General features: G+C 45.6%; 1 protein-coding gene across 2 annotated transcripts in view; it reads left to right on the top strand.

Annotated features, from left to right (window-relative positions):
* The window catches only part of LOC149984364 (oxysterol-binding protein-related protein 3-like), a 124,592-nt gene that overhangs the window by 92,889 nt on the left and 4,561 nt on the right, over nt 1-27,142 (top strand). The window contains exons 12-22 of one of the 2 annotated variants that reach the window (XM_090220932.1): nt 143-253; nt 4,708-4,845; nt 6,180-6,270; nt 6,466-6,590; nt 7,861-7,980; nt 11,539-11,676; nt 11,797-11,860; nt 16,161-16,239; nt 17,825-17,969; nt 19,646-19,790; nt 26,810-26,936. In XM_090220932.1, the coding sequence (XP_090077058.1) occupies nt 143-253; nt 4,708-4,845; nt 6,180-6,270; nt 6,466-6,590; nt 7,861-7,980; nt 11,539-11,676; nt 11,797-11,860; nt 16,161-16,239; nt 17,825-17,969; nt 19,646-19,790; nt 26,810-26,936 (1,283 nt within the window). The remainder of the gene's footprint in view (nt 1-142; nt 254-4,707; nt 4,846-6,179; nt 6,271-6,465; nt 6,591-7,860; nt 7,981-11,538; nt 11,677-11,796; nt 11,861-16,160; nt 16,240-17,824; nt 17,970-19,645; nt 19,791-26,809; nt 26,937-27,142) is intronic. The other variant, XM_090220941.1, reaches the window with a different exon arrangement.

The raw sequence follows: 27,142 nt of genomic DNA, 5'->3' as shown, positions 1-27,142 counted from the left end.
TGTCCAATAAGAAACACTCGTTTTTCATTTTTCTGCTGCAAAAGGTTTTGCTACGGTGTGCACTAATGAATACGTCCCAGCATTCTGTGTGTGTGTGGCTGTGTGCTGAAACAGAACACTGGTTGTTTGTTGTTCCATCCAGGCTATAGCCCAGAACTCTGAACTGAGAGAGCGGCTGAGCAACATTCACGCTGAGTCCAGCTGCGTCCCAGAACCCTCCACTGGGCTCATAAACCTCTCTGGTCCCCTACAGGTGGGTGTGGGACGTGCATGATGACGTGCATGATGACACACCCTCCCTCCCTCCCTCCCACATCAGCATCATCAGGTTTACAAAATTCCGCTAACGTGTCAGAGGATTCTGGATTCCAGAGGATTCTGGATTTTATGCATGTTCCCTCCTAATTCTAGGAATCTAAACCGTGATTTCTGGGAAAACCTGGGAACTTAACAGACTTTTCCAACCGTGATCATCATCATTGTTATCCAGTGAGAACAGGCTGTATGATTATAAAAACATCTGACACATTATCATCTGCTGGCCTTAGTCCCAATACAACAGGTGTTGTCCCACTCACTGCATGTTCAGCCCCTCTGTGATGATGAGTGGTTATCATCACAACATCTCCTTAGTTGTTACAGAGTAACAGGTTCAGCAGTGTTTTCTACTCCTAACTGCTACAATATGGATGCTTAGTGTTGACAGCTCCAACTCCTACTTACCAAGCTGAGTGTTGAGACAACAACTGATTAGACTGAAGGGATTGTTAGTTGTAAACACCTCTCCTTCTGTTCAGAGTCAGTTGTTATCCTTAAGAGCTCACACGCGCACACACACACACACACACACACACACACACACACACACACACACACACACACACACACACACACACACACACACACACACACACACACACACACACACACACACACACACACACACACACAAACGGATTCAGAGTACCCTCTGGAGCTCACTGTTGTGTTTATTTAATCAGATCTGATGATAGGGTACAGCCTGATCCTGTTGATCACATCCCTGGATGCTTCCAGTACACACACACACTCACATGCCCACACACACACACATGCCCACACACACACACACACACACGCACATGCACACATACAAAACAAACACACACACACACACATACACACACACATGTCCACACATACAAAACAAACACATACACACACACACATGCCCACACACACACACCCACACATGCACACATACAAAACAAACACACACACACATACACACACACATGCCCACACACACACACCCACACATGCACACATACAAAACAAACACACACACACACACACAGTTAGTGATTCTGTTATTGTCAGAGGAGTTTCCTCAGAGGAAGTCTTCCCTGTTTCCTCATCATTAGTTGGTCCACAGAAGCATGATGGAATCAACAAGTAGGCCTAATGCACTGTCTGGGTCCCCCTCTGGGTCCTGGTCAACAGTACTGTCTGGGTCCCCCTCTGGGCCCTGGTCAACAGTACTGTCTGGGTCCCCCTCTGGGTCCTGGTCAACAGTACTGTCTGGGTCCCCCTCTGGGCCCTGGTCAACAGTACTGTCTGGGTCCCCCTCTGGGCCCTGGTCAACAGTACTGTCTGGGTCCCCCTCTGGGCCCTGGTCAACAGTACTGTCTGGGTCCCCCTCTGGGCCCTGGTCAACAGTACTGTCTGGGTCCTCCTCTGGGTCCTGGTCAACAGTACTGTCTGGGTCCCCCTCTGGGTCCTGGTCAACAGTACTGTCTGGGTCCCCCTCTGGGCCCTGGTCAACAGTACTGTCTGGGTCCCCCTCTGGGCCCTGGTCAACAGTACTGTCTGGGTCCCCCTCTGGGCCCTGGTCAACAGTACTGTCTGAGTCCCCCTCTGGGCCCTGGTCAACAGTACTGTCTGGGTCCCCCTCTGGGCCTTTGTCAACAGTACTGTCTGGGTCCACCTCTGGGCCTTGGTCAACAGTACTGTCTGGGTCCCCCTCTGGGCCCTGGTCAACAGTAATGTCTGGGTCGCCCTCTGGGCCCTGGTCAACAGTACTGTCTGGGTCGCCCTCTGGGCCCTGGTCAACGGTACTGTCTGGGTCCCCCTCTGGGCCCTGGTCAACAGTACTGTCTGGGTCCCCCTCTGGGCCCTGGTCAACAGTACTGTCTGGGTCGCCCTCTGGGCCCTGGTCAACAGTACTGTCTGGGTCCCCCTCTGGGCCCTGGTCAACAGTACTGTCTGGGTCCCCCTCTGGGACCTGGTCAACAGTACTGTCTGGGTCCTCCTCTGGGTCCTGGTCAACAGTACTGTCTGGGTCCCCCTCTGGGTCCTGGTCAACAGTACTGTCTGGGTCCCCCTCTGGGCCCTGGTCAACAGTACTGTCTGGGTCCCCCTCTGGGCCCTGGTCAACAGTACTGTCTGAGTCCCCCTCTGGGCCTTTGTCAACAGTACTGTCTGGGTCCCCCTCTGGGCCTTGGTCAACAGTACTGTCTGGGTCCCCCTCTGGGCCCTGGTCAACAGTACTGTCTGGGTCCCCCTCTGGGCCCTGGTCAACAGTACTGTCTGGGTCGCCCTCTGGGCCCTGGTCAACAGTACTGTCTGGGTCCCCCTCTGGGCCCTGGTCAACAGTACTGTCTGGGTCGCCCTCTGGGCCCTGGTCAACAGTACTGTCTGGGTCCCCCTCTGGGCCCTGGTCAACAGTACTGTCTGGGTCCCCCTCTGGGCCCTGGTCAACAGTACTGTCTGGGTCCTCCTCTGGGTCCTGGTCAACAGTACTGTCTGGGTCCCCCTCTGGGTCCTGGTCAACAGTACTGTCTGGGTCCCCCTCTGGGCCCTGGTCAACAGTACTGTCTGGGTCCCCCTCTGGGCCCTGGTCAACAGTACTGTCTGGGTCCCCCTCTGGGCCCTGGTCAACAGTACTGTCTGAGTCCCCCTCTGGGCCTTTGTCAACAGTACTGTCTGGGTCCCCCTCTGGGCCTTGGTCAACAGTACTGTCTGGGTCCCCCTCTGGGCCCTGGTCAACAGTACTGTCTGGGTCGCCCTCTGGGCCCTGGTCAACAGTACTGTCTGGGTCGCCCTCTGGGCCCTGGTCAACAGTACTGTCTGGGTCCCCCTCTGGGTCCTGGTCAACAGTACTGTCTGGGTCGCCCTCTGGGCCCTGGTCAACAGTACTGTCTGGGTCCCCCTTTGGGCCCAAGTCAACAGTACTGTCTGGGTCCCACTCTGGTCCCTGGTCAACAGTACTGTCTGGGACCCCCTCTGGGCCCTGGTCAACAGTACTGTCTGGGTCCCCCTCTGGGCCCTGGTCAACAGTTCTGTCTGGGTCCCCCTCTGGGCCCTGGTCAACAGTACTGTCTGTGTCCCCCTCTGGGCCCTGGTCAACAGTACTGTCTAGGTCCCACTCTGGTCCCTGGTCAACAGTACTGTCTAGGTCTCACTCTGGGCCCTGGTCAACAGTACTGTCTAGGTCTCACTCTGGGCCCTGGTCAACAGTACTGTCTGTGTCCCCCTCTGGGCCCTGGTCAACAGTACTGTCTAGGTCCCACTCTGGTCCCTGGTCAACAGTACTGTCTAGGTCTCACTCTGGGCCCTGGTCAACAGTACTGCCCTATAACAGGAATAAGGTACATTTGAGACACAACCTGTATGAGTGTTCAATTCACACAGTCACGCTATTCTTTGGAAATGTCCATGTTTAATCATGGTTTATTGTTTCAGACAGTAATGTTTTTTCCTTTTGAAGGTTCTAACAACAGGAGAATGAGTTCCAATTAATATGAGCCTAAACCTAGCTGAATTAATCTGAGCCTAAACCTAGCTGAATTAATCTGAGCCTAAACCTAGCTGAATTAATCTGAGCCTAAACCTAGCTGAATTAATCTGAGCCTAAACCTAGCTGAATTAATCTGAGCCTAAACCTAGCTGAATTAATCTGAGCCTAAACCTAGCTGAATTAATCTAAGCCTAAACCTAGCTGAATTAATATGAGCCTAAACCTAGCTGAATTAATCTGAGCCTAAACCTAGCTGAATTAATCTGAGCCTAAACCTAGCTGAATTAATCTGAGCCTAAACCTAGCTGAATTCATCTGAGCCTAAACCTAGCTGAATTCATCTGAGCCTAAACCTAGCTGAATTAATCTGAGCCTAAACCTAGCTGAATTAATCTGAGCCTAAACCTAGCTGAATTCATCTGAGCCTAAACCTAGCTGAATTAATCTGAGCCTAAATTTAGCTGAATTAATCTGAGCCTAAACCTAGCTGAATTAATCTAAGCCTAAACCTAGCTGAATTCATCTGAGCCTAAACCTAGCTGAATTAATCTGAGCCTAAACCTAGCTGAATTAATCTGAGCCTAAACCTAGCTGAATTAATCTGAGCCTAAACCTAACTGAATTAATCTGAGCCTAAACCTAGCTGAATTAATCTGAGCCTAAACCTAGCTGAATTAATCTGAGCCTAAACCTAGCTGAATTAATCTGAGCCTAAACCTAGCTGAATTAATCTGAGCCTAAACCTAGCTGAATTAATCTAAACCTAAACCTAGCTGAATTAATCTGAGCCTAAACCTAGCTGAATTAATCTGAGCCTAAACAAAGCTGAATTAATCTGAGCCTAAACCTAACTGAATTAATCTGAGCCTAAACCTAGCTGAATTAATCTGAGCCTAAACCTAACTGACATTATGTTCTCCTCTTATTAGAAGCAAGACTCCACCGATGGATCCCACCCCCTAGTTCACCAGGCATCCAATGAGAGCAGAGCGTCCATCACAGAGTCTCTGTCAGAGTTCTTCGATGCTCAGGAGGTTCTACTGTCTGCCAGCTCCTCAGAAAATGAGGTCAGTGTCTGACTGGGCTGCTCTCTCTCTCTCTGCTGTTGAAACCAGTCAATACTGGAGGAGGAGAGGAGGAGGGAGCGGGAGGAGGAAGGAGGGGTGGAGGGATAGGAGGACAGGGAGGGAGGGAGGATCGGGGAGGAGAAGGAGGAAGAGGAGCAAGGGGAGGCTACGGGGTGGGAGGGGGATGAGGAGAGAGGATGAGGAGGAGAGGGAGGAATATGAGGAGGGAGGATGAGGATAGAGGAGGGAGGGGGATGAGGAGGGAGGAGGGAGGGGAATGAGGACTGAGCGGAAGGAGGGGGGGAATGGGGAGGGAGGGGGATGAGGAGAGAGGAGGAAAGAGAGGAGGGAGGGGGATGAGGAGGGAGGAGGAGAGAGAGAAGGGGGGGTGATGAGGAGGATGAGGAGAGAGAGGAGGGAGGGGGATGAGGAGGTAGGAGGAAAGAGAGGAGTGAGGGGGATGAGGAGGGAGGAGGAGAGAGAGAGGAGGAAAGAACGGAGGGAGGGGAATGAGGAGGGAGGAGGAGAGAAAGAGAGGAGGAAAGAGAGGAGGGAGGGGGATGAGGAGGGAGGAGGAGAGAGAGAGGAGGAAAGAGAGGAGGGAGGGGGATGAGAAGGGAGGAGGAGAGAGAGAGGAGGAAAGAGAGGAGGGAGGGGGATGAGGAGGGAGGAGGAGAGAGAGAGGAGGGAGGGGGATGAGGAGGGAGGAGGAGAGAGAGAGGAGGAAAGAGAGGAGGGAGGGGGATGAGGAGGGAGGAGGAGAGAGAGAGGAGGGAGGGGGATGAGGAGGGAGGAGGAGAGAGAGAGGAGGAAAGAGAGGAGGGAGGGGGATGAGGAGGGAGGAGGAGAAAGAGAGGAGTAACAGACAGAGAACTAGAGGATATTTTGTCTGGACACACTTCTGGCTTCAGACTTAATGAGGCACCTCCAGTCAGAGCTCTGAGCTACAGGACATGTTCAGTATGTTTTCTTTTCCTGTGTGAAAGTTAATTACCCCCATCTAAAAATAACATACCCTTACTGCAGAGAGGAGAGGAGCTGAGGTGTACATTAGTCAGTGTCTTCTCTGGGACCGACCGGCTCCCTCCCCCTCCGTTCTCAAACCCACTGACTGCATCCCAAATGGCATCCTATTCCCTATTTAGGGCACCATTTTGACCAGGACCCATGGTGAATAGGGCACCATTTAGGATGTTTCCATATGTTGTGACAGGATATTGAAAGGGACCTGACAGCTTCCTGTTTCCTGGTTCTCGCCTCTCTCAGGTGGGCGCTGTAAAAAAAGGTATATTTGACCACTAATGATAATCTGGGATTTATTCTTTACCCTGTAGGCCTCTGATGATGACTCATACATCAGTGACAACGTCAGCGACAACATCTCCATGGACAACTTCAGCAACGAGACGGAGAGACCTAACTCGGGTAAGGGGACACTTTACCATGTGTGTTTCAAGTGGCGCCCTATTCCCAGTATAATGCACTCCTGTTGACCGGGGTTCATAGCTCTGTTCAACACTAGTACAATAGGGTGCAATTTGGGACTTGTTTTCCTGGTTACGTATTGACATACAGTAGTTATGACCACTAATATCCTGATCATAACCCTCCACCCTCCAGGCTGTGACGAGAACGGGGCCCTTCTGAGAAGACGCAGGTCGTGCCTCCCGTCGGCCAGCCCTAACACCAGTAACATCAGTCTATGGAACATCCTTAAGAACAACATAGGGAAAGACCTCTCCAAGGTATCCATGGACTTATAGCTTTATTTCTGTCAACTGTGTTGGTTTATTTCTGTCTCCTGTGTTGGTTTATTTCTGTCTCCTGTGTTGGTTTATTTCTGTCTCCTGTGTTGGTTTATTTCTGTCTCCTGTGTTGGTTTATTTCTGTCAACTGTGTTGGTTTATTTCTGTCAACTGTGTTGGTTTATTTCTGTCAACTGTGTTGGTTTATTTCTGTCAACTGTGTTGGTTTATTTCTGTCTACTGTGTTGGTTTATTTCTGTCTCCTGTGTTGGTTTATTTCTGTCTACTGTGTTGGTTTATTTCTGTCTACTGTGTTGGTTTATTTCTGTCAACTGTGTTGGTTTATTTCTGTCAACTGTGTTGGTTTATTTCTGTCTCCTGTGTTGGTTTATTTCTGTCTACTGTGTTGGTTTATTTCTGTCTACTGTGTTGGTTTATTTCTGTCAACTGTGTTGGTTTATTTCTGTCAACTGTGTTGGTTTATTTCTGTCTCCTGTGTTGGTTTATTTCTGTCTATTGTGTTGGTTTATTTCTGTCTCCTGTGTTGGTTTATTTCTGTCTCCTGTGTTGGTTTATTTCTGTCAACTGTGTTGGTTTATTTCTGTCTCCTGTGTTGGTTTATTTCTGTCTCCTGTGTTGGTTTATTTCTGTCTCCTGTGTTGGTTTATTTCTGTCTCCTGTGTTGGTTTATTTATCTCTACTGTGTTGGTTTATTTCTGTCTCCTGTGTTGGTTTATTTCTGTCTCCTGTGTTGGTTTATTTCTGTCAACTGTGTTGGTTTATTTCTGTCAACTGTGTTGGTTTATTTCTGTCTCCTGTGTTGGTTTATTTCTGTCTATTGTGTTGGTTTATTTCTGTCTCCTGTGTTGGTTTATTTCTGTCTCCTGTGTTGGTTTATTTCTGTCAACTGTGTTGGTTTATTTCTGTCTCCTGTGTTGGTTTATTTCTGTCTCCTGTGTTGGTTTATTTCTGTCTCCTGTGTTGGTTTATTTCTGTCTCCTGTGTTGGTTTATTTCTCTCTCCTGTGTTGGTTTATTTCTGTCTACTGTGTTGGTTTATTTCTCTCTACTGTGTTGGTTTTTTGTTGTGTTTGTGATTGGTCTCTGCCTACGTAGAGCTCTAAACATTACTAAATGTCTTATTATTTTACTTACATTATTCTATTTGGTTTACGTGACATTATTACATAATTACTACATTTGTTTTCTTATGAAGGTGACCAAATCTAGCTTTGTGATTGCTGTGTAAATGTGTTCTAATGATTATTCAGGTGGCTATGCCTGTTCAGCTGAACGAGCCCCTCAACACCCTGCAGAGACTGTGTGAGGAGCTGGAGTACAGCGAGCTGCTGGACAGAGCTGCTAACACACAGGACCCCTTTGAACGTATGGTGAGAGGGGATGTGTACACACACACACACACACACACACACACACACACACACACACACGCACACACACACACACACACACACACACACACACACACACACACACACACACACACACACACACACACACACACACACACACACACACACACACTGGACTCCTTTGAGGGTATGGAGAGAGAATATGCTCTAAATACACACACACTGACATAGTACCACTTTCACAACGGGACCCGCACACATACACACACCGAACAGATTCACACATCTGAGCACACAAGACCCCTTCTGCACAAATGGTGAAGAATACACACTCTCCACGGTAGTGCTGTAATGTCCTATGGACATTTTGAGGAGAAATTACATTTCATTCCCACTGGCTAGATCCTGATTGGACACTTCGGCTGTAGCCAGTAGTGTGCCTCGGCTCGCTCCGTTTTAAATTACTTGGGACAAATGATCTGTTTGGTTTTCTGCTTTTGTGCATATAATTGTTCATCGGCAATTGTATATGACTACTAAAATGGAGTGAGGATTTAGGATCAGCACTTGGCTGATTTGATGGCGCTTTATATTCACTGACCAGCTTCTCTAAAGCGAGAGACATTTGATGAAAGCCTTTGAAGACATGGGACCTCACTGCGGTAATAAATCTGTGTGGAATATATTTCCCGCAGAGCGTTTGTTCCATTTGAAATGATGAATGTGTGTTACCGGCTGCAGTAGCTCAGTGTGAAGGCCCAGAACTAGACCCACAGCTTCCAGACTCCCCGACCAATAGAAGTTGAGTGGAGTTTGTCAGTTTGTCAGAGAGGTGGGCGTCATAGCGATGATACATGAGGTGAACTAGAGAAAAGGGCAGAGGTGTCAGTAAATACAGCCTGCGTTCCAAATGGCTCCCTATACCCATTAAGGCTCTGGTCAAAAGTAGTGCACTTGGGAATAGGGTGCTATTTGGGATGCAGCCTGTATTTATTGACACCTCAGCCCTCTTCTCTAGTTCACCTCATGGATCATCGCTGTGATTGTGTGTTCTCTTCCTCCTCTCACTGCATTATCAGCAGGCAGAGCCAAACATCAATCAACAGCTAGGCATTAGTTACAGACAGAGGTACAGTAATGCTACATCAATCAATAGCTAGGCATTAGTTACAGACAGAGGTACAGTAATGCTACATCAATCAATAGCTAGGCATTAGTTACAGACAGAGGTACAGTAATGCTACATCAATCAATAGCTAGGCATTAGTTACAGACAGAGGTACAGTAATGCTACATCAATCAATAGCTAGGCATTAGTTACAGACAGAGGTACAGTAATGCTACATCAATCAATAGCTAGGCATTAGTTACAGACAGAGGTACAGTAATGCTACATTAATCAATAGCTAAGCATTAGTTACAGACAGAGGTACAGTACTTGTGTTAGTTTAATTACAACCTGCTCCCAAACCCAGTCCTCCTTTGCCCCCCCCCCCCCCCCCCCCCTGTGTGCACATTTAGTTTTTTCCCCAGGCACTACACAGCGGATTCAAACAACCAACTCATCATCAAGCTCAGATTATTTGAATCAGCTCTATGGTGCAAGGGTAATGACTAAATGTACGCTTCTTGGTGTCCCCAGGACTTAGTTTGGGAAACACTGATTTAACACAACTGACGCAATTACGCATGGTTTTAGTTCTCGGGTTTCCGAGATTACCACAGGTGTGAAGGACTGTATCATCAGCATACATGCGGGTGTCCACTCCCTTTCACATAGAAGAAAGGTTGTTGATGTAGAGGCTGAATGATAAGGACCTAGGATGGAGCCCTGGGGCTCTTCAGGGATGCACCTCATTGGTACAGCTCAGTACATATGTATATGGTATATGGTAGATGACATCACACAGTTCTTGAAGATTTCTGAAAAACCTGGGAATTTTGCAACTATCATCTGTGTTAAAGAGGAGAGGTAGCAGTCAGCTGAAGACAGCTCTAATCTGTGTTGAAGAGGAGAGGCAGCTGAAGACAGCTCTAATCTGTGTTGAAAATAAGAGGCGAGGCAGCTGAAGACAGCTCTAATCTGTGTTGAAGAGGAGAGGCAGTTGAAGACAGCTCTAATCTGTGTTGAAGAGGAGAGGAAGCTGAAGACAGCTCTAATCTGTGTTGAAGAGGAGAGGCAGCTGAAGACAGCTCTAATCTGTGTTGAAGAGGAGAGGCAGCTGAAGACAGCTCTAATCTGTGTTGAAGAGGAGAGGAAGCTGAAGACAGCTCTAATCTGTGTTGAAGAGGAGAGGAAGCTAAAGACAGCTCTAATCTGTGTTGAAGAGGACAGGCAGCTGAAGACAGCTGTCCCATCAGGGTCTTTGTGGAGTGGAGGAGATGGTGATGATGAGTGCTTTTTCCCCTGGCCCAGTGTGGCCTATCAGAGGGGACATCCAGATCCAGACAGCATCCACTCAGCCAGCCAGCCATTCTGTCTTCCTCTCAAATGACATTCCATATGGGCCCTGATTAAAAGTAGTGCACTAAATTGAGTTCCATTTGGACACAGCCTCTCCCATTCAGTTTCACATTACTGAGGTCATCAGGCCCATTCTACTCAAATGGAGAGGAAATTATTTAAGTTTTATTCATTTAACTAGAAAAGTCAGTTAAGAACAAATTCTAATTTACAATGACCAAACCCTAACACTGGGCCAATTGTGCGCCGCCCTATGGGACTCCCAATCACGGCCAGTTGTGATACAGCCTGGAATTGAACCAGGGTCTGTAGTGACACCACTAGCACTGAGATGCTCCACCACTCTGGAGCCCAATGATATCTGTATCTGTGGGAAATCGACTGGGAATTTCACCAGCAATGATCAGATGTTAGAATGAAGGGTTATATAATGGTCCATTGGACACAAACTCACTACAAACAGTTCTCCTGCGGACCCCCAGGGGTAATTATGGTGGGACGACCTCTTATCTCATAGAGACGTACCAGAGGGCTCATCTCCGGCTCGGGTCATCTTTGGACAATGGAGATAGCACAGACAGCGCCATTGAGGGCTGAAACAGGCTTTGGTCCAAGTCCTCTATCCAACTCTATGGTTCCCACTTTGCACTTTCTGTCATCCATAAAAACTGTCATAATGTCATTCTTGGGTTGATCTGTGTTTTGACTCACTAACTACTGTCCGTGTCTGTCTGTCTGTCTGTCTGTCTGTCTGTCTGTCTGTCTGTCTGTCTGTCTGTCTGTCTGTCTGCCTGTCTGTCTGTCTGTCTGTCTGTCTGTCTGCCTGTCTGTCTGTCTGTCTGTCAGTCTGTCAGTCTGTCTGTCTGTCTGTCTGTCTGTCTGTCTGTCTGTCTGTCTGTCTGTCTGTCTGTCTGTCTGTCTGTCTGTCTGTCTGTCTGTCTGTCTGTCTGTCTGTCTGCCTGTCTGCCTGTCTGTCTGTCTGTCTGTCTGTCTGTCTGTCTGTCTGTGGTTATCCTGCTCAAGTGTTACTGATGATGGCCATTAGAATGTGCTGATGACTGATACTGGAACAGAGGAGTAATGAACTGACCGGTGCTGTTAACTGTCTGTAGGTGTACATAGCCACGTTTGCAGTGTCGGGGTACGCGTCCAGCTACCACCGAGCGGGAGGGAAGCCCTTCAACCCGGTCCTGGGGGAGACCTATGAGTGTGACCGCCCCGACAAGGGCCTCCGATTTGTAGCAGAACAGGTACTGTACACAGACCCACATGTCCTAAATATGACCTGGAAGTATTTGTCCCACATCTGAAGAATTCATAGGGTTTGATCCATCAAGTACAAGCCTGACATTCTTTATATCTGTTCTCAGGTCAGCCATCACCCACCTATATCAGCATGCCACGCTGACTCTAAAAACTACATGTTCTGGCAAGGTAAGTCAACACCATGGTCCTCTACAAACTATTACCCATTCACCTGATACACATCCTTCCACCTAATACTCACTCTTTCACCTGATACTCACCCTTTCACCTGATACTCACCCTTTCACCTGATACTCACCATTTCACCTGATATTCACCCTTTCACCTGATACTCACCCTTTCACCTGATACTCACCCTTTCACCTGATATTCACCCTTTCACCTGATACTCACCCTTTCACCTGATATTCACCCTTTCACCTGATATTCACCCTTTCATCTGATACTCACCCTTTCACCTGATACTCACCCTTTCACCTGATACTCACCCTTTCACCTGATATTCACCCTTTCACCTAATATTCACCCTTTCACCTGATACTCACCATTTCATCTGATATTCACCCTTTCACCTGATATTCACCCTTTCACCTGATACTCACCCTTTCATCTGATACTCACCCTTTCATCTGATACTCACCCTTTCACCTGATACTCACACTTTCACCTGATACTCACCCTTTCACCTGATATTCACCCTTTCACCTGATATTCACCCTTTCACCTGATACTCACCATTTCATCTGATATTCACCCTTTCACCTGATATTCACCCTTTCACCTGATACTCACCATTTCATCTGATACTCACCCTTTCACCTGATACTCACCCTTTCACCTGATACTCACCCTTTCACCTGATATTCACCCTTTCACCTGATATTCACCCTTTCATCTGATACTCACCCTTTCACCTGATACTCACCCTTTCACCTGATATTCACCCTTTCACCTGATACACACCCTTTCACCTGATACTCACCCGTACACATAATACTCACCCTTTCACCTGATGCACACCCTTTCACCTGATACACACCCTTTCAACTGACACTCACCCTTTCACCCGATACTCACCCTTTCACCTGATACTCACCCTTTCACCTGATACTCACCCTTTCACCTGATACACACCCTTTCACCTGATACACACCCTTTCACCTGATACACACCTTTTCACCTGATACTCACCCTTTCACCTGATACTCACCCTTTCAACTGATACACACTCTTTCACCTGACACAGACACTGGGTCATAATAACTAGGGGCAAGAGATTTTCCTGACCACGCGGATCACTGGTCTTAACCATACCAGCTATTACAGCTAGTCTAAAGCTGGAGGCCCTAACCAACCATACCAGCTATTAGTCTAAAGCTGGAGTCCCTAACCAACCATACCAGCTATTAGTCTAAAGCTGGAGGCCCTAACCAACCATACCAGCTATTAGTCTAAAGCTGGAGTCCCTAACCAACCATACCAGCTATTAGTCTAAAGCTGGAGGCCCTAACCAACCATACCAGCTATTAGTCTAAAGCTGGAGTCCCTAACCAACCATACCAGCTATTAGTCTAAAGCTGGAGGCCCTAACCAACCATACCAGCTATTAGTCTAAAGCTGGAGGCTCTAACCAACCATACAAGCTATTAGTCTAAAGCTGGAGTCCCTAACCAACCATACCTGCTATTAGTCTAAAGCTGGAGGCCCAAACCAACCATACCAGCTATTAGTCTAAAGCTGGAGTCCCTAACCAACCATACCAGCTATTAGTCTAAAGCTGGAGTCCCTAACCAACCATACCAGCTATTAGTCTAACGCTGGAGGCCCTAACCAACCATACCAGCTATGAGTCTAAAGCTGGAGTCCCTAACCAACCATACCAGCTATTAGTCTAAAGCTGGAGGCCCTAACCAACCATACCAGCTATTAGTCTAAAGCTGGAGGCCCTAACCAACCATACCAGCTATTAGTCTAAAGCTGGAGTCCCTAACCAACCATACCAGCTATTAGTCTAAAGCTGGAGTCCCTAACCAACCAAACCAGCTATTAGTCTAAAGTTGGAGGCCCTAACCAACCATACCAGCTATTAGTCTAAAGCTGGAGTCCCTAACCAACCATACCAGCTATGAGTCTAAAGCTGGAGGCCCTAACCAACCATACCAGCTATTAGTCTAAAGCTGGAGGCCTAACCAACCATACCAGCAATTAGTCTAAAGCTGGAGTCCCTAACCAACCATACCAGCTATTAGTCTAACGCTGGAGGCCCTAACCAACCATACCAGCTATTAGTCTAAAGCTGGAGGCCCTAACCAACCATACCAGTTGTTAGTCTAAAGCTGGAGGCTCTAACCAACCATACCATCTATTAGTCTAAAGCTGGAGTCCCTAACCAACCATACCAGCTATTACAGCTAGTCTAAAGCTGGAGTCCCTAACCAACCATACCAGCTATTAGTCTAAAGCTGGAGTCCCTAACCAACCATACCAGCTATTAGTCTAAAGCTGGAGGCCCTAACCAACCATACCAGTTGTTAGTCTAAAGCTGGAGGCTCTAACCAACCATACCATCTATTAGTCTAAAGATGGAGTCCCTAACCAACCATACCAGCTTTTACAGCTAGTCTAAAGCTGGAGTCCCTAACCAACCATACCAGCTATTAGTCTAAAGCTGGAGTACCTAACCAACCATACCAGCTATTAGTCTAAAGCTGGAGTCCCTAACCAACCAAACCAGCTATTAGTCTAACGCTGGAGGCCCTAACCAACCATACCAGCTATGAGTCTAAAGCTGGATGCCCTAACCAACCATACCAGTTGTTAGTCTAAAGCTGGAGGCTCTAACCAACCATACCATCTATTAGTCTAAAGCTGGAGTCCCTAACCAACCATACCAGCTATTACAGCTAGTCTAAAGCTGGAGTCCCTAACCAACCATACCAGCTATTATTCTAAAGTTGGAGGCCCTAACCAACCATACCAGCTATTAGTCTAAAGCTGGAGTCCCTAACCAACCATACCAGCTATGAGTCTAAAGCTGGAGGCCCTAACCAACCATACCAGCTATTAGTCTAAAGCTGGAGGCCTAACCAACCATACCAGCAATTAGTCTAAAGCTGGAGTCCCTAACCAACCATACCAGCTATTAGTCTAACGCTGGAGGCCCTAACCAACCATACCAGCTATGAGTCTAAAGCTGGAGGCCCTAACCAACCATACCAGTTGTTAGTCTAAAGCTGGAGGCTCTAACCAACCATACCATCTATTAGTCTAAAGCTGGAGTCCCGAACCAACCATACCAGCTATTACAGCTAGTCTAAAGCTGGAGTCCCTAACCAACCATACCAGCTATTAGTCTAAAGCTGGAGTCCCTAACCAACCATACCAGCTATTAGTCTAAAGCTGGAGGCCCTAACCAACCATACCAGTTGTTAGTCTAAAGCTGGAGGCTCTAACCAACCATACCATCTATTAGTCTAAAGCTGGAGTCCCTAACCAACCATACCAGCTTTTACAGCTAGTCTAAAGCTGGAGTCCCTAACCAACCATACCAGCTATTAGTCTAAAGCTGGAGTCCCTAACCAACCATACCAGCTATTAGTCTAAAGCTGGAGTCCCTAACCAACCAAACCAGCTATTAGTCTAACGCTGGAGGCCCTAACCAACCATACCAGCTATGAGTCTAAAGCTGGAGGCCCTAACCAACCATACCAGTTGTTAGTCTAAAGCTGGAGGCTCTAACCAACCATACCATCTATTAGTCTAAAGCTGGAGTCCCTAACCAACCATACCAGCTATTACAGCTAGTCTAAAGCTGGAGTCCCTAACCAACCATACCAGCTATTATTCTAAAGCTGGAGGCCCTAACCAACCATACCAGCTATGAGTCTAAATCTGGAGGCCCTAACCAACCATACCAGCTATTAGTCTAAAGCTGGAGGCCCTAACCAACCATACCAGCTATTAGTCTAAAGCTGGAGGCCCTAACCAACCATACCAGCTATTAGTCTAAAGCTGGAGGCCCTAACCAACCATACCAGCTATTAGTCTAAAGATGGAGGCCCTAACCAACCATATCAGCTATTAGTCTAAAGCTGGAGGCCCTAACCAACCATACCAGCTATTAGTCTAAAGCTGGAGGCCCTAACCAACCATACCAGCTATTAGTCTAAAGCTGGAGGCCCTAAGCAACCATATCAGCTATTAGTCTAAAGCTGGAGGCCCTAACCAACCATACCAGCTATTAGTCTAAAGCTGGAGGCCCTAACCAACCATACCAGCTATTAGTCTAAAGCTGGAGTCCCTAACCAACCATACCAGCTATTAGTCTAACGCTGGAGGCCCTAACCAACCATACCAGCTATTAGTCTAACGCTGGAGGCCCTAACCAATCATACCAGCTATTAGTCTAAAGGGGCTGTTCCTCTTGGATGCACTAACCTTGCTGTTGTCTTTCCTGTGATGTCTTTAGACATGAGGTGGAAAAACAAGTTCTGGGGGAAGTCTATGGAAATAGTTCCTGTGGGCACCACCCATGTGATGATGCCAGGGTGAGTCATTTACGGTCCCTCTCAATCTCACTCTACCTGGCCACCCTTACTGACCAACTAGCCACTACATCCATGGTCCAACCAGACCCCCCAAACCTGTTTGTCAATGTCACTCAAATAGATAATAGACTGATAATAGACTGATAACAGACTGATAACAGACTGATAACAGACTGATAACAGACTGATAATAGACTGATAACAGACTGATAACAGACTGATAACAGACTGATAACAGACTGATAGTAGACTGATAACAGACTGATAATAGACTGATAACAGACGGATAATAGACTGATAACAGACCGGTAACAGACTGATAATAGACTGATAACAGGCTGATAGTAGACTGATAACAGACTGATAACAGACTGATAATAGACTGATAACAGACTGATAACAGACTGATAACAGACTGATAATAGACTGATAACAGACTGATAACAGACTGATAACAGACTGATAACAGACTGATAACAGACTGATAACAGACTGATAATAGACTGATAACAGACTGATAACAGACTGATAACAGACTGATAACAGACTGATAGTAGACTGATAACAGACTGATAATAGACTGATAACAGACGGATAATAGACTGATAACAGACTGATAATAGACTGATAACAGGCTGATAGTAGACTGATAACAGACTGATAACAGACTGATAATAGACTGATAACAGACTGATAACAGACTGATAACAGACTGATAATAGACTGATAACAGACTGATAATAGACTGATAACAGACTGATAACAGACGGATAATAGACTGATAATAGACTGATAACAGACCGATAACAGACCGATAACAGACCGATAACAGACTGATAACAGACTGATAATAGACTGATAATAGACTGATAACAGACTGATAACAGACGGATAATAGACTGATAACAGACCGATAACAGACTGATAATAGACTGATAATAGACTGATAACAGACTGATAATAGACTGATAATAGACTGATAATAGACTGATAACAGACTGATAACAGACTGATAACAGACTGATAACAGACTGATAACAGACTGATAATAGACTGATAACAGACTGATAACAGACTGATAACAGACTGATAACAGACTGATAGTAGACTGATAACAGACTGATAATAGACTGATAACAGACGGATAATAGACTGATAACAGACCGGTAACAGACTGATAATAGACTGATAACAGGCTGATAGTAGACTGATAACAGACTGATAACAGACTGATAACAGACTGATAACAGACTGATAATAGACTGATAACAGACTGATAATAGACTGATAACAGACTGATAACAGACGGATAATAGACTGATAACAGACCGATAACAGACTGATAATAGACTGATAATAGACTGATAACAGACTGATAATAGACTGATAATAGACTGATAACAGACTGATAATAGACTGATAATAGACTGATAATAGACTGATAATAGACTGATAAACGTATTTAATTCTATTAAACGTACATCTTATCTCATGCGCACACACACACACACACACACACACACACACACACACACATACACTGAAACACAAACATATTGTGACATGCCCTCTCCCCGTCCTGCAGGTTTGGGGACCACTATGAGTGGAACAAGGTCACGTCCTGCATCCACAACATCCTGAGTGGGCAGCGCTGGATAGAACACTACGGAGAGATCTCCATCAGGAACACCAGCACTGATATCTGCCAGTGTAAGGTCACCTTCATCAAGGTGAGAGACGGTGTGTGTGTGTGTGTGTGTGTGTGGGGGGGGGGGGGGGGGTAAACCGGAGGGGATATTCCACCTGTTTAACTTGATATTTAGAGCAGTCAGTATCTCGGTGTGTGAGTCCCCCCTGGCCGTGGCAGTAATAAAGCTGCTTTTCAGTGAGAGATATCCAGCCACTCTCCAGTCTAACTGGACACTGGAAAGCTGCAAGCTGAGTGGAAATGCTTCTTTATAAGGGATGCGGGTTGGTGAAAGGGTTGTTAAAAGCTTAAATCAGTCAAAATTGTGTTCCACACACACACACACACACACACACACACACACACACACACACCCTGTGCATGGCCTTCCCCCTGAATGAACAACAACTCCATGCATCTCTGCGTTTTGAAGTTGAACTTCGTAGAGCCCATTCCAAAAGCTGACAGGTAATTGGTGTTCGTCTCTGAGGAGTTGAAAGGTCTACTGCAGTGTAGAAGGATGCCAGGTCAAGACATGTAGGAGCTCATTATACAATATAACCTCTCCTGTCCTGTCCTGTCCTTTTTCCTCTCCTCTCCTCTCCCCTCTCCTGTCCTCTACTGTCCTGTCCTCTCCTCTCTCCTGTCCTGTCCTGTCCTCTACGGTGCTGTCCTCTCCTCTTTCCTCTCTCCTCTCCACTCTCCCCTCTCCTCTCTCATCTCTCCTCTCACCCCTCTCCTCTCTCCTGTCCTCTACGGTGCTGTCCTCTACGGTGCTGTCCTCTCCTCTTTCCTCTCTCCTCTCCACTCTCCCCTCTCCTCTCTCATCTCTCCCCTCTACCCTGTCCCCTCTTTCCTCTCTCATCTCTCTCCTCTCATCTCTCCTCTCACCCCTCTCATCTCTCCTGTCCTGTCCTCTATGATGCTGTCCTGTCCTCTTTTCTCTCTCCTCTCCCCTCTCCTGTCCTCTACTGTCCTGTCCTGTCCTCTCTCCTGTCCTGTCCTCTACGGTGCTGTCCTCTCCTCTTTCCTGTCTCCTCTCCACTCTCCCCTCTCCTCTCTCATCTCTGATCTCTACCCCCTCTCCTCTCCCCACTCCTCTTTCCCCTCTCCCCTCTACCCTGTCCCCTCTTTCCTCTCTCATCTCTCTCCTCTCATCTCTCCTCTCACCCCTCTCATCTCTCCTCTTTCCTCTCTCATCTCTCTCCTTTCTTCTCTCCTCTCTTATCCTGTCCCCTCATCTCCTCAGTGGTTCTCATTGTAAACTACTGTACTCTACTGGTTCAGCATGTTGCGTTTGAACATAGATAACTCAACACTGCCATCTACTGGCTGGTATATGAAGATGAAAATAAAGATCTATTATGACTCATAGATCAGAGTGACAGACAAACTAAACCTGAGAACTATTAAATAAGATGAATTTAGGGGCTGTCCCCAATGGAACCCTATTCCCTATACACTCTTAGAAAAAGGGTTCTTCAGCTTTCCCCATAGGAGAACCCTTTTTGGTTCCCGGTTGAACCCTTTTTGGTTCTATGTAAAACACTCTGTGGTATGGGTTCTACATGGAACCAAAAAGGGTTCTCCTATGGGGACAGCCAAAGAACCCTTTAAGGTTCTAGATAGCATATTTTTTTCTAAGTGTATATTGCAATATTTTGGCTTATATGGGCTTGATATTCAAAAACAATGTTATGCATTCCTCCCTGTGTACAGGCCAAGTACTGGAACTCGAGTGTTAACGAGGTGGAGGGCACCATCACAGACCACAAGGGGAAGGTCATCCACAGACTGTTTGGGAAGTGGAACGAGGGGGTGTACTGTGGAGACCCACCCTCTGCCACCTGCATCTGGAGAGCCAGTATGTATGATTGTAATAACAGCCTGAACCTGTTATACTGAGCCCAGTGTCTTGACCTACACATGCTACAGATCAGGGCTTTACATGTTTAGCCCATCGGTTGGTAGTATTCATACTTTTCTCATCCGTACAGTTGATTTTTAAATGATCTCTTTATCTTGATTTCTACCAGTACATACAGTTCAGACCCCTTGTGTCTATATCTTGATTTCTACTAGTAGATACAGTTCAGACCTCTTGTGTCTTTATCTTGATTTCTACTAGTAGATACAGTTCAGACCCCTTGTGTCTATATCTTGATTTCTACTAGTAGATACAGTTCAGACCCCTTGTGTCTTTATCTTGATTTCTACTAGTAGATACAGTTCAGACCTCTTGTGTCTTTATCTTGATTTCTACTAGTAGATACAGTTCAGACCCCTTGTGTCTATATCTTGATTTCTACTAGTAGATACAGTTCAGACCTCTTGTGTCTTTATCTTGATTTCTACTAGTACATACAGTTCAGACCCCTTGTGTCTTTATCTTGATTTCTACTAGTAGATACAGTTCAGACCTCTTGTGTCTTTATCTTGATTTCTACTAGTAGATACAGTTCAGACCTCTTGTGTCTTTATCTTGATTTCTACTAGTAGATACAGTTCAGACCCCTTGTGTCTATGTCTTGATTTCTACTAGTAGATACAGTTCAGACCCCTTGTGTCTTTATCTTGATTTCTACCAGTAGATACAGTTCAGACCCCTTGTGTCTTTATCTTGATTTCTACTAGTAGATACAGTTCAGACCCCTTGTGTCTTTATCTTGATTTCTACTAGTAGATACAGTTCAGACCCCTTGTGTCTTTATCTTGATTTCTACTAGTAGATACAGTTCAGACCCCTTGTGTCTTTATCTTGATTTCTACTAGTAGATACAGTTCAGACCTCTTGTGTCTTTATCTTGATTTCTACTAGTAGATACAGTTCAGACCCCTTGTGTCTTTATCTTGATTTCTACTAGTAGATACAGTTCAGACCCCTTGTGTCTTTATCTTGATTTCTACTAGTAGATACAGTTCAGACCTCTTGTGTCTTTATCTTGATTTCTACTAGTAGATACAGTTCAGACCCCTTGTGTCTTTATCTTGATTTCTACTAGTAGATACAGTTCAGACCCCTTGTGTCTTTATCTTGATTTCTACTAGTAGATACAGTTCAGACCTCTTGTGTCTTTATCTTGATTTCTACTAGTAGATACAGTTCAGACCCCTTGTGTCTTTATCTTGATTTCTACTAGTAGATACAGTTCAGACCCCTTGTGTCTTTATCTTGATTTCTACTAGTAGATACAGTTCAGACCTCTTGTGTCTTTATCTTGATTTCTACTAGTAGATACAGTTCAGACCCCTTGTGTCTTTATCTTGATTTCTACTAGTAGATACAGTTCAGACCCCTTGTGTCTTTATCTTGATTTCTACTAGTAGATACAGTTCAGACCCCTTGTGTCTATATCTTGATTTCTACTAGTATATACAGTTCAGACCCCTTGTGTCTTTATCTTGATTTCTACTAGTAGATACAGTTCAGACCCCTTGTGTCTATATCTTGATTTCTACTAGTAGATACAGTTCAGACCCCTTGTGTCTTTATCTTGATTTCTACTAGTAGATACAGTTCAGACCCCTTGTGTCTTTATCTTGATTTCTACTAGTAGATACAGTTCAGACCCCTTGTGTCTTTATCTTGATTTCTACTAGTAGATACAGTTCAGACCCATTGTGTCTATATCTTGATTTCTACTAGTAGATACAGTTCAGACCCCTTGTGTCTATATCTTGATTTCTACTAGTAGATACAGTGAAGACCCCTTGTGTCTGTCTATATCTTGATTTCTACTAGTAGATACAGTTCAGACCCCTTGTGTCTTTATCTTGATTTCTACTAGTAGATACAGTGAAGACCCCTTGTGTCTGTCTATATCTTGATTTCTACTAGTAGATACAGTTCAGACCCCTTGTGTCTATATCTTGATTTCTACTAGTAGATACAGTGAAGACCCCTTGTGTCTGTCTATATCTTGATTTCTACTAGTATATACAGTTCAGACCCCTTGTGTCTTTATCTTGATTTCTACTAGTAGATACAGTGAAGACCCCTTGTGTCTGTCTATATCTTGATTTCTACTAGTAGATACAGTTCAGACCCCTTGTGTCTTTATCTTGATTTCTACTAGTAGATACAGTTCAGACCCATTGTGTCTATATCTTGATTTCTACTAGTAGATACAGTTCAGACCCCTTGTGTCTATATCTTGATTTCTACTAGTAGATACAGTGAAGACCCCTTGTGTCTGTCTATATCTTGATTTCTACTAGTAGATACAGTTCAGACCTCTTGTGTCTTTATCTTGATTTCTACTAGTAGATACAGTTCAGACCCCTTGTGTCTTTATCTTGATTTCTACTAGTAGATACAGTTCAGACCCCTTGTGTCTTTATCTTGATTTCTACTAGTAGATACAGTTCAGACCCCTTGTGTCTATATCTTGATTTCTACTAGTATATACAGTTCAGACCCCTTGTGTCTTTATCTTGATTTCTACTAGTAGATACAGTTCAGACCCCTTGTGTCTTTATCTTGATTTCTACTAGTAGATACAGTTCAGACCCCTTGTGTCTTTATCTTGATTTCTACTAGTAGATACAGTTCAGACCCATTGTGTCTATATCTTGATTTCTACTAGTAGATACAGTTCAGACCCCTTGTGTCTATATCTTGATTTCTACTAGTAGATACAGTGAAGACCCCTTGTGTCTGTCTATATCTTGATTTCTACTAGTAGATACAGTTCAGACCCCTTGTGTCTTTATCTTGATTTCTACTAGTAGATACAGTGAAGACCCCTTGTGTCTGTCTATATCTTGATTTCTACTAGTAGATACAGTTCAGACCCCTTGTGTCTATATCTTGATTTCTACTAGTAGATACAGTGAAGACCCCTTGTGTCTGTCTATATCTTGATTTCTACTAGTATATACAGTTCAGACCCCTTGTGTCTTTATCTTGATTTCTACTAGTAGATACAGTGAAGACCCCTTGTGTCTGTCTATATCTTGATTTCTACTAGTAGATACAGTGAAGACCCCTTGTGTCTATATCTTGATTTCTACTAGTAGATACAGTTCAGACCCCTTGTGTCTATATCTTGATTTCTACTAGTAGATACAGTTCAGACCCCTTGTGTCTATATCTTGATTTCTACTAGTAGATACAGTTCAGACCCCTTGTCTTTTTTCCACATTTTGTTACGTTACAGCCTTATTCTAAGATGAATTAAATTGTTTCCCCCTCATTAATCTACACATAATACACCATAATGACAAAGCAAAAACACTTATTTTATTTTATTGTTATTATTTTTTTTTCTACAAAAAATGTAACTGAAATATCACATTTACATAATTACTTTTCTTATCCATATAGTTTATTTTGAAATGTATCACTATATCTTTATTGATACCAGTAAATATCTTAGAAAAATATGTGTCTGAAGCTAAACAATATTAATATACTGTAAGTAAGTACATCTTTACTTATGAAGTATTAAATTAAAAAGTACTAAATTATCATAAAGGTAAAGATACCGTAATAAAAGTAAAAAGTAAATGTGTAAATCACCCAGTAAAAGTCTAAAAGTATTTGGTTCTAAATATAATTAAGTATCAAAAGTAAATGTGTAAATCATTTAAAATTCCTTATATTAAGCAAACCAGACGGCACAATATTCTTGTTTTTTTCTTTACGGATAGCCAGGGTGACACTCCAACACTCAGACACCATCTAAAAACAAAGCATGTGTGTTTAGTGAGTCCCCCAGATCAGAGGTAGTAGAGATGACCAGGGATGTTCTCTGTTTAGTGAGTCCTCCAGATCAGAGGCAGTAGGGATGACCAGGGATGTTCTCTGTTTAGTGAGTCCTCCAGATCAGAGGTAGTAGAGATGACCAGGAATGTTCTCTGTTTAGTGAGTCCTCCAGATCAGAGGCAGTAGGGATGACCAGGGATGTTCTCTGTTTAGTGAGTCCTCCAGATCAGAGGTAGTAGAGATGACCAGGGATGTTCTCTGTTTAGTGAGTCCTCCAGATCAGAGGTAGTAGAGATGACCAGGGATGTTCTCTGTTTAGTGAGTCCTCCAGATCAGAGGCAGTAGGGATGACCAGGGATGTTCTCTGTTTAGTGAGTCCTCCAGATCAGAGGCAGTAGGGATGACCAGGGATGTTCTCTGTTTAGTGAGTCCTCCAGATCAGAGGCAGTAGTGATGACCAGGGATGTTCTCTGTTTAGTGAGTCCTCCAGATCAGAGGTAGTAGGGATGACCAGGAATGTTCTCTGTTTAGTGAGTCCCCCAGATCAGAGGCAGTAGTGATGACCAGGGATGTTCTCTGTTTAGTGAGTCCTCCAGATCAGAGGCAGTAGGGATGACCAGGAATGTTCTCTGTTTAGTGAATCCTCCAGATCAGAGGTAGTAGGGATGACCAGGGATGTTCTCTGTTTAGTGAGTCCCCCAGATCAGAGGCAGTAGTGATGACCAGGGATGTTCTCTGTTTAGTGAGTCCTCCAGATCAGAGGTAGTAGAGATGACCAGGGATGTTCTCTGTTTAGTGAGTCCTCCAGATCAGAGGCAGTAGTGATGACCAGGGATGTTCTCTGTTTAGTGAGTCCTCCAGATCAGAGGTAGTAGAGATGCCCAGGGATGTTCTCTGTTTAGTGAGTCCTCCAGATCAGAGGTAGTAGAGATGACCAGGGATGTTCTCTGTTTAGTGAGTCCGCCAGATCAGAGGCAGTAGGGATGACCAGGGATGTTCTCTGTTTAGTGAGTCCCCCAGATCAGAGGCAGTAGAGATGACCAGGGATGTTCTCTGTTTAGTGAGTCCCCCAGATCAGAGGCAGTAGAGATGACCAGGGATGTTCTCTGTTTAGTGAGTCCTCCAGATCAGAGGCAGTAGGGATGACCAGGGATGTTCTCTGTTTAGTGAGTCCTCCAGATCAGAGGCAGTAGGGATGACCAGGGATGTTCTCTGTTTAGTGAGTCCCCCAGATCAGAGGCAGTAGGGATGACCAGGGATGTTCTCTGTTTAGTGAGTCCTCCAGATCAGAGGCAGTAGGGATGACCAGGGATGTTCTCTGTTTAGTGAGTCCTCCAGATCAGAGGCAGTAGTGATGACCAGGGATGTTCTCTGTTTAGTGAGTCCTCCAGATCAGAGGCAGTAGGGATGACCAGGGATGTTCTCTGTTTAGTGAGTCCTCCAGATCAGAGGCAGTAGGGATGACCAGGGATGTTCTCTGTTTAGTGAGTCCTCCAGATCAGAGGCAGTAGGGATGACCAGGAATGTTCTCTGTTTAGTGAGTCCCCCAGATCAGAGGCAGTAGGGATGACCAGGGATGTTCTCTGTTTAGTGAGTCCTCCAGATCAGAGGCAGTAGGGATGACCAGGAATGTTCTCTGTTTAGTGAGTCCTCCAGATCAGAGGCAGTAGGGATGACCAGGGATGTTCTCTGTTTAGTGAGTCCTCCAGATCAGAGGCAGTAGGATGACCAGGGATGTTCTCTGTTTAGTGAGTCCTCCAGATCAGAGGCAGTAGGGATGACCAGGGATGTTCTCTGTTTAGTGAGTCCTCCAGATCAGAGGCAGTAGGGATGACCAGGAATGTTCTCTGTTTAGTGAGTCCTCCAGATCAGAGGCAGTAGGGATGACCAGGGATGTTCTCTGTTTAGTGAGTCCTCCAGATCAGAGGCAGTAGGGATGACCAGGGATGTTCTCTGTTTAGTGAGTCCCCCAGATCAGAGGCAGTAGGGATGACCAGGGATGTTCTCTGTTTAGTGAGTCCTCCAGATCAGAGGCAGTAGGGATGACCAGTAGGGATGACCAGGAATGTTCTCTGTTTAGTGAGTCTGCCAGATCAGAGGCAGTAGGATGACCAGGGATGTTCTCTGTTTAGTGAGTCCTCCAGATCAGAGGCAGTAGGGATGACCAGTAGGGATGACCAGGGATGTTCTCTGTTTAGTGAGTCTGCCAGATCAGAGGCAGTAGGATGACCAGGGATGTTCTCTGTTTAGTGAGTCCTCCAGATCAGAGGCAGTAGGGATGACCAGGGATATCCTCTGTTTAGTGAGTCCTCCAGATCAGAGGCAGTAGGGATGACCAGGGATGTTCTCTGTTTAGTGAGTCCTCCAGATCAGAGACAGTAGGGATGACCAGGGATGTCCTCTGTTTAGTGAGTCCTCCAGATCAGAGGCAGTAGGGGTGACCAGGGATGTTCTCTGTTTAGTGAGTCTGCCAGATCAGAGGCAGTAGGGATGACCAGGGATGTTCTCTGTTTAGTGAGTCCTCCAGATCAGAGGCAGTAGGGATGACCAGGGATGTCCTCTGTTTAGTGAGTCCTCCAGATCAGAGGCAGTAGGGGTGACCAGGGATGTTCTCTGTTTAGTGAGTCCTCCAGATCAGAGGCAGTAGTGATGACCAGGGATGTTCTCTGTTTAGTGAGTCCTCCAGATCAGAGGCAGTAGGGATGACCAGGGATGTTCTCTGTTTAGTGAGTCCCCCAGATCAGAGGCAGTAGGGATGACCAGGGATGTTCTCTGTTTAGTGAGTCCCCCAGATCAGAGGCAGTAGGGATAACCAGGGATGTTCTCTTGATAAGTGCTTGAATTGGACAATTTTCTGTGCTACTAATCATTCAAAATGTAACGACTACTTTTGGGTGTCAGGGGAAATGTATGGAGTAAAAAGTACAATATTTTCTTTAGGAATGTAGTGAAGTAAAAGTAAAAAGTTGTAAAAAAATATAAATAGTGAAGTACAGATACACAAAGAATGACTTAAGTAGTACTTTAAAGTATTTTTACTTCAGTACTTCACACCACTGTTCCTTATTGCATAAAAGGCATTCCTTACCCTGTAGTTTATAGAATCATCTCCCTGGGATGTAAAAGAGTGTCTCTGGTGTGTGTGTCTGTGTCTGTGTGTGTGTGTGTGTTCTCAGATGCCATGCCGGCTGACCACGAGCAGTACTACGGCTTCACTAAGTTTGCTATGGAGCTCAATGAGCTGGACCCTTCACTGAAACTGCTGCTGCCTCCCACAGACACCCGGCTACGGCTCGACCAGAGGTGAGAGACAGAGTGCTACTGTACAGTAACACACCGTTGTCTTAGCATGGTGTAGGGACCAGCATGGTGTAGGGGCGAGCATGGTGTAGAGACCAGCATGCCATAGAGACCGGCATGGTGTAGAGACCAGCATGGTGTAGGGGCCAGCATGGTGTAGGGGCCAGCATGGTGTAGGGGCCAGCATGGCGTAGTGACCAGCATGGTGT

This window comes from Oncorhynchus mykiss, chromosome 3 (genome assembly GCF_057628025.1).
Source record: "Oncorhynchus mykiss isolate SJ-2025 chromosome 3, ASM5762802v1, whole genome shotgun sequence".
NCBI classification, from domain to species: domain Eukaryota; kingdom Metazoa; phylum Chordata; class Actinopteri; order Salmoniformes; family Salmonidae; genus Oncorhynchus; species Oncorhynchus mykiss.
The sequence above is the reverse complement of the archived record's forward strand: the minus strand, read 5'-3'. Positions and strand labels throughout refer to the sequence as shown.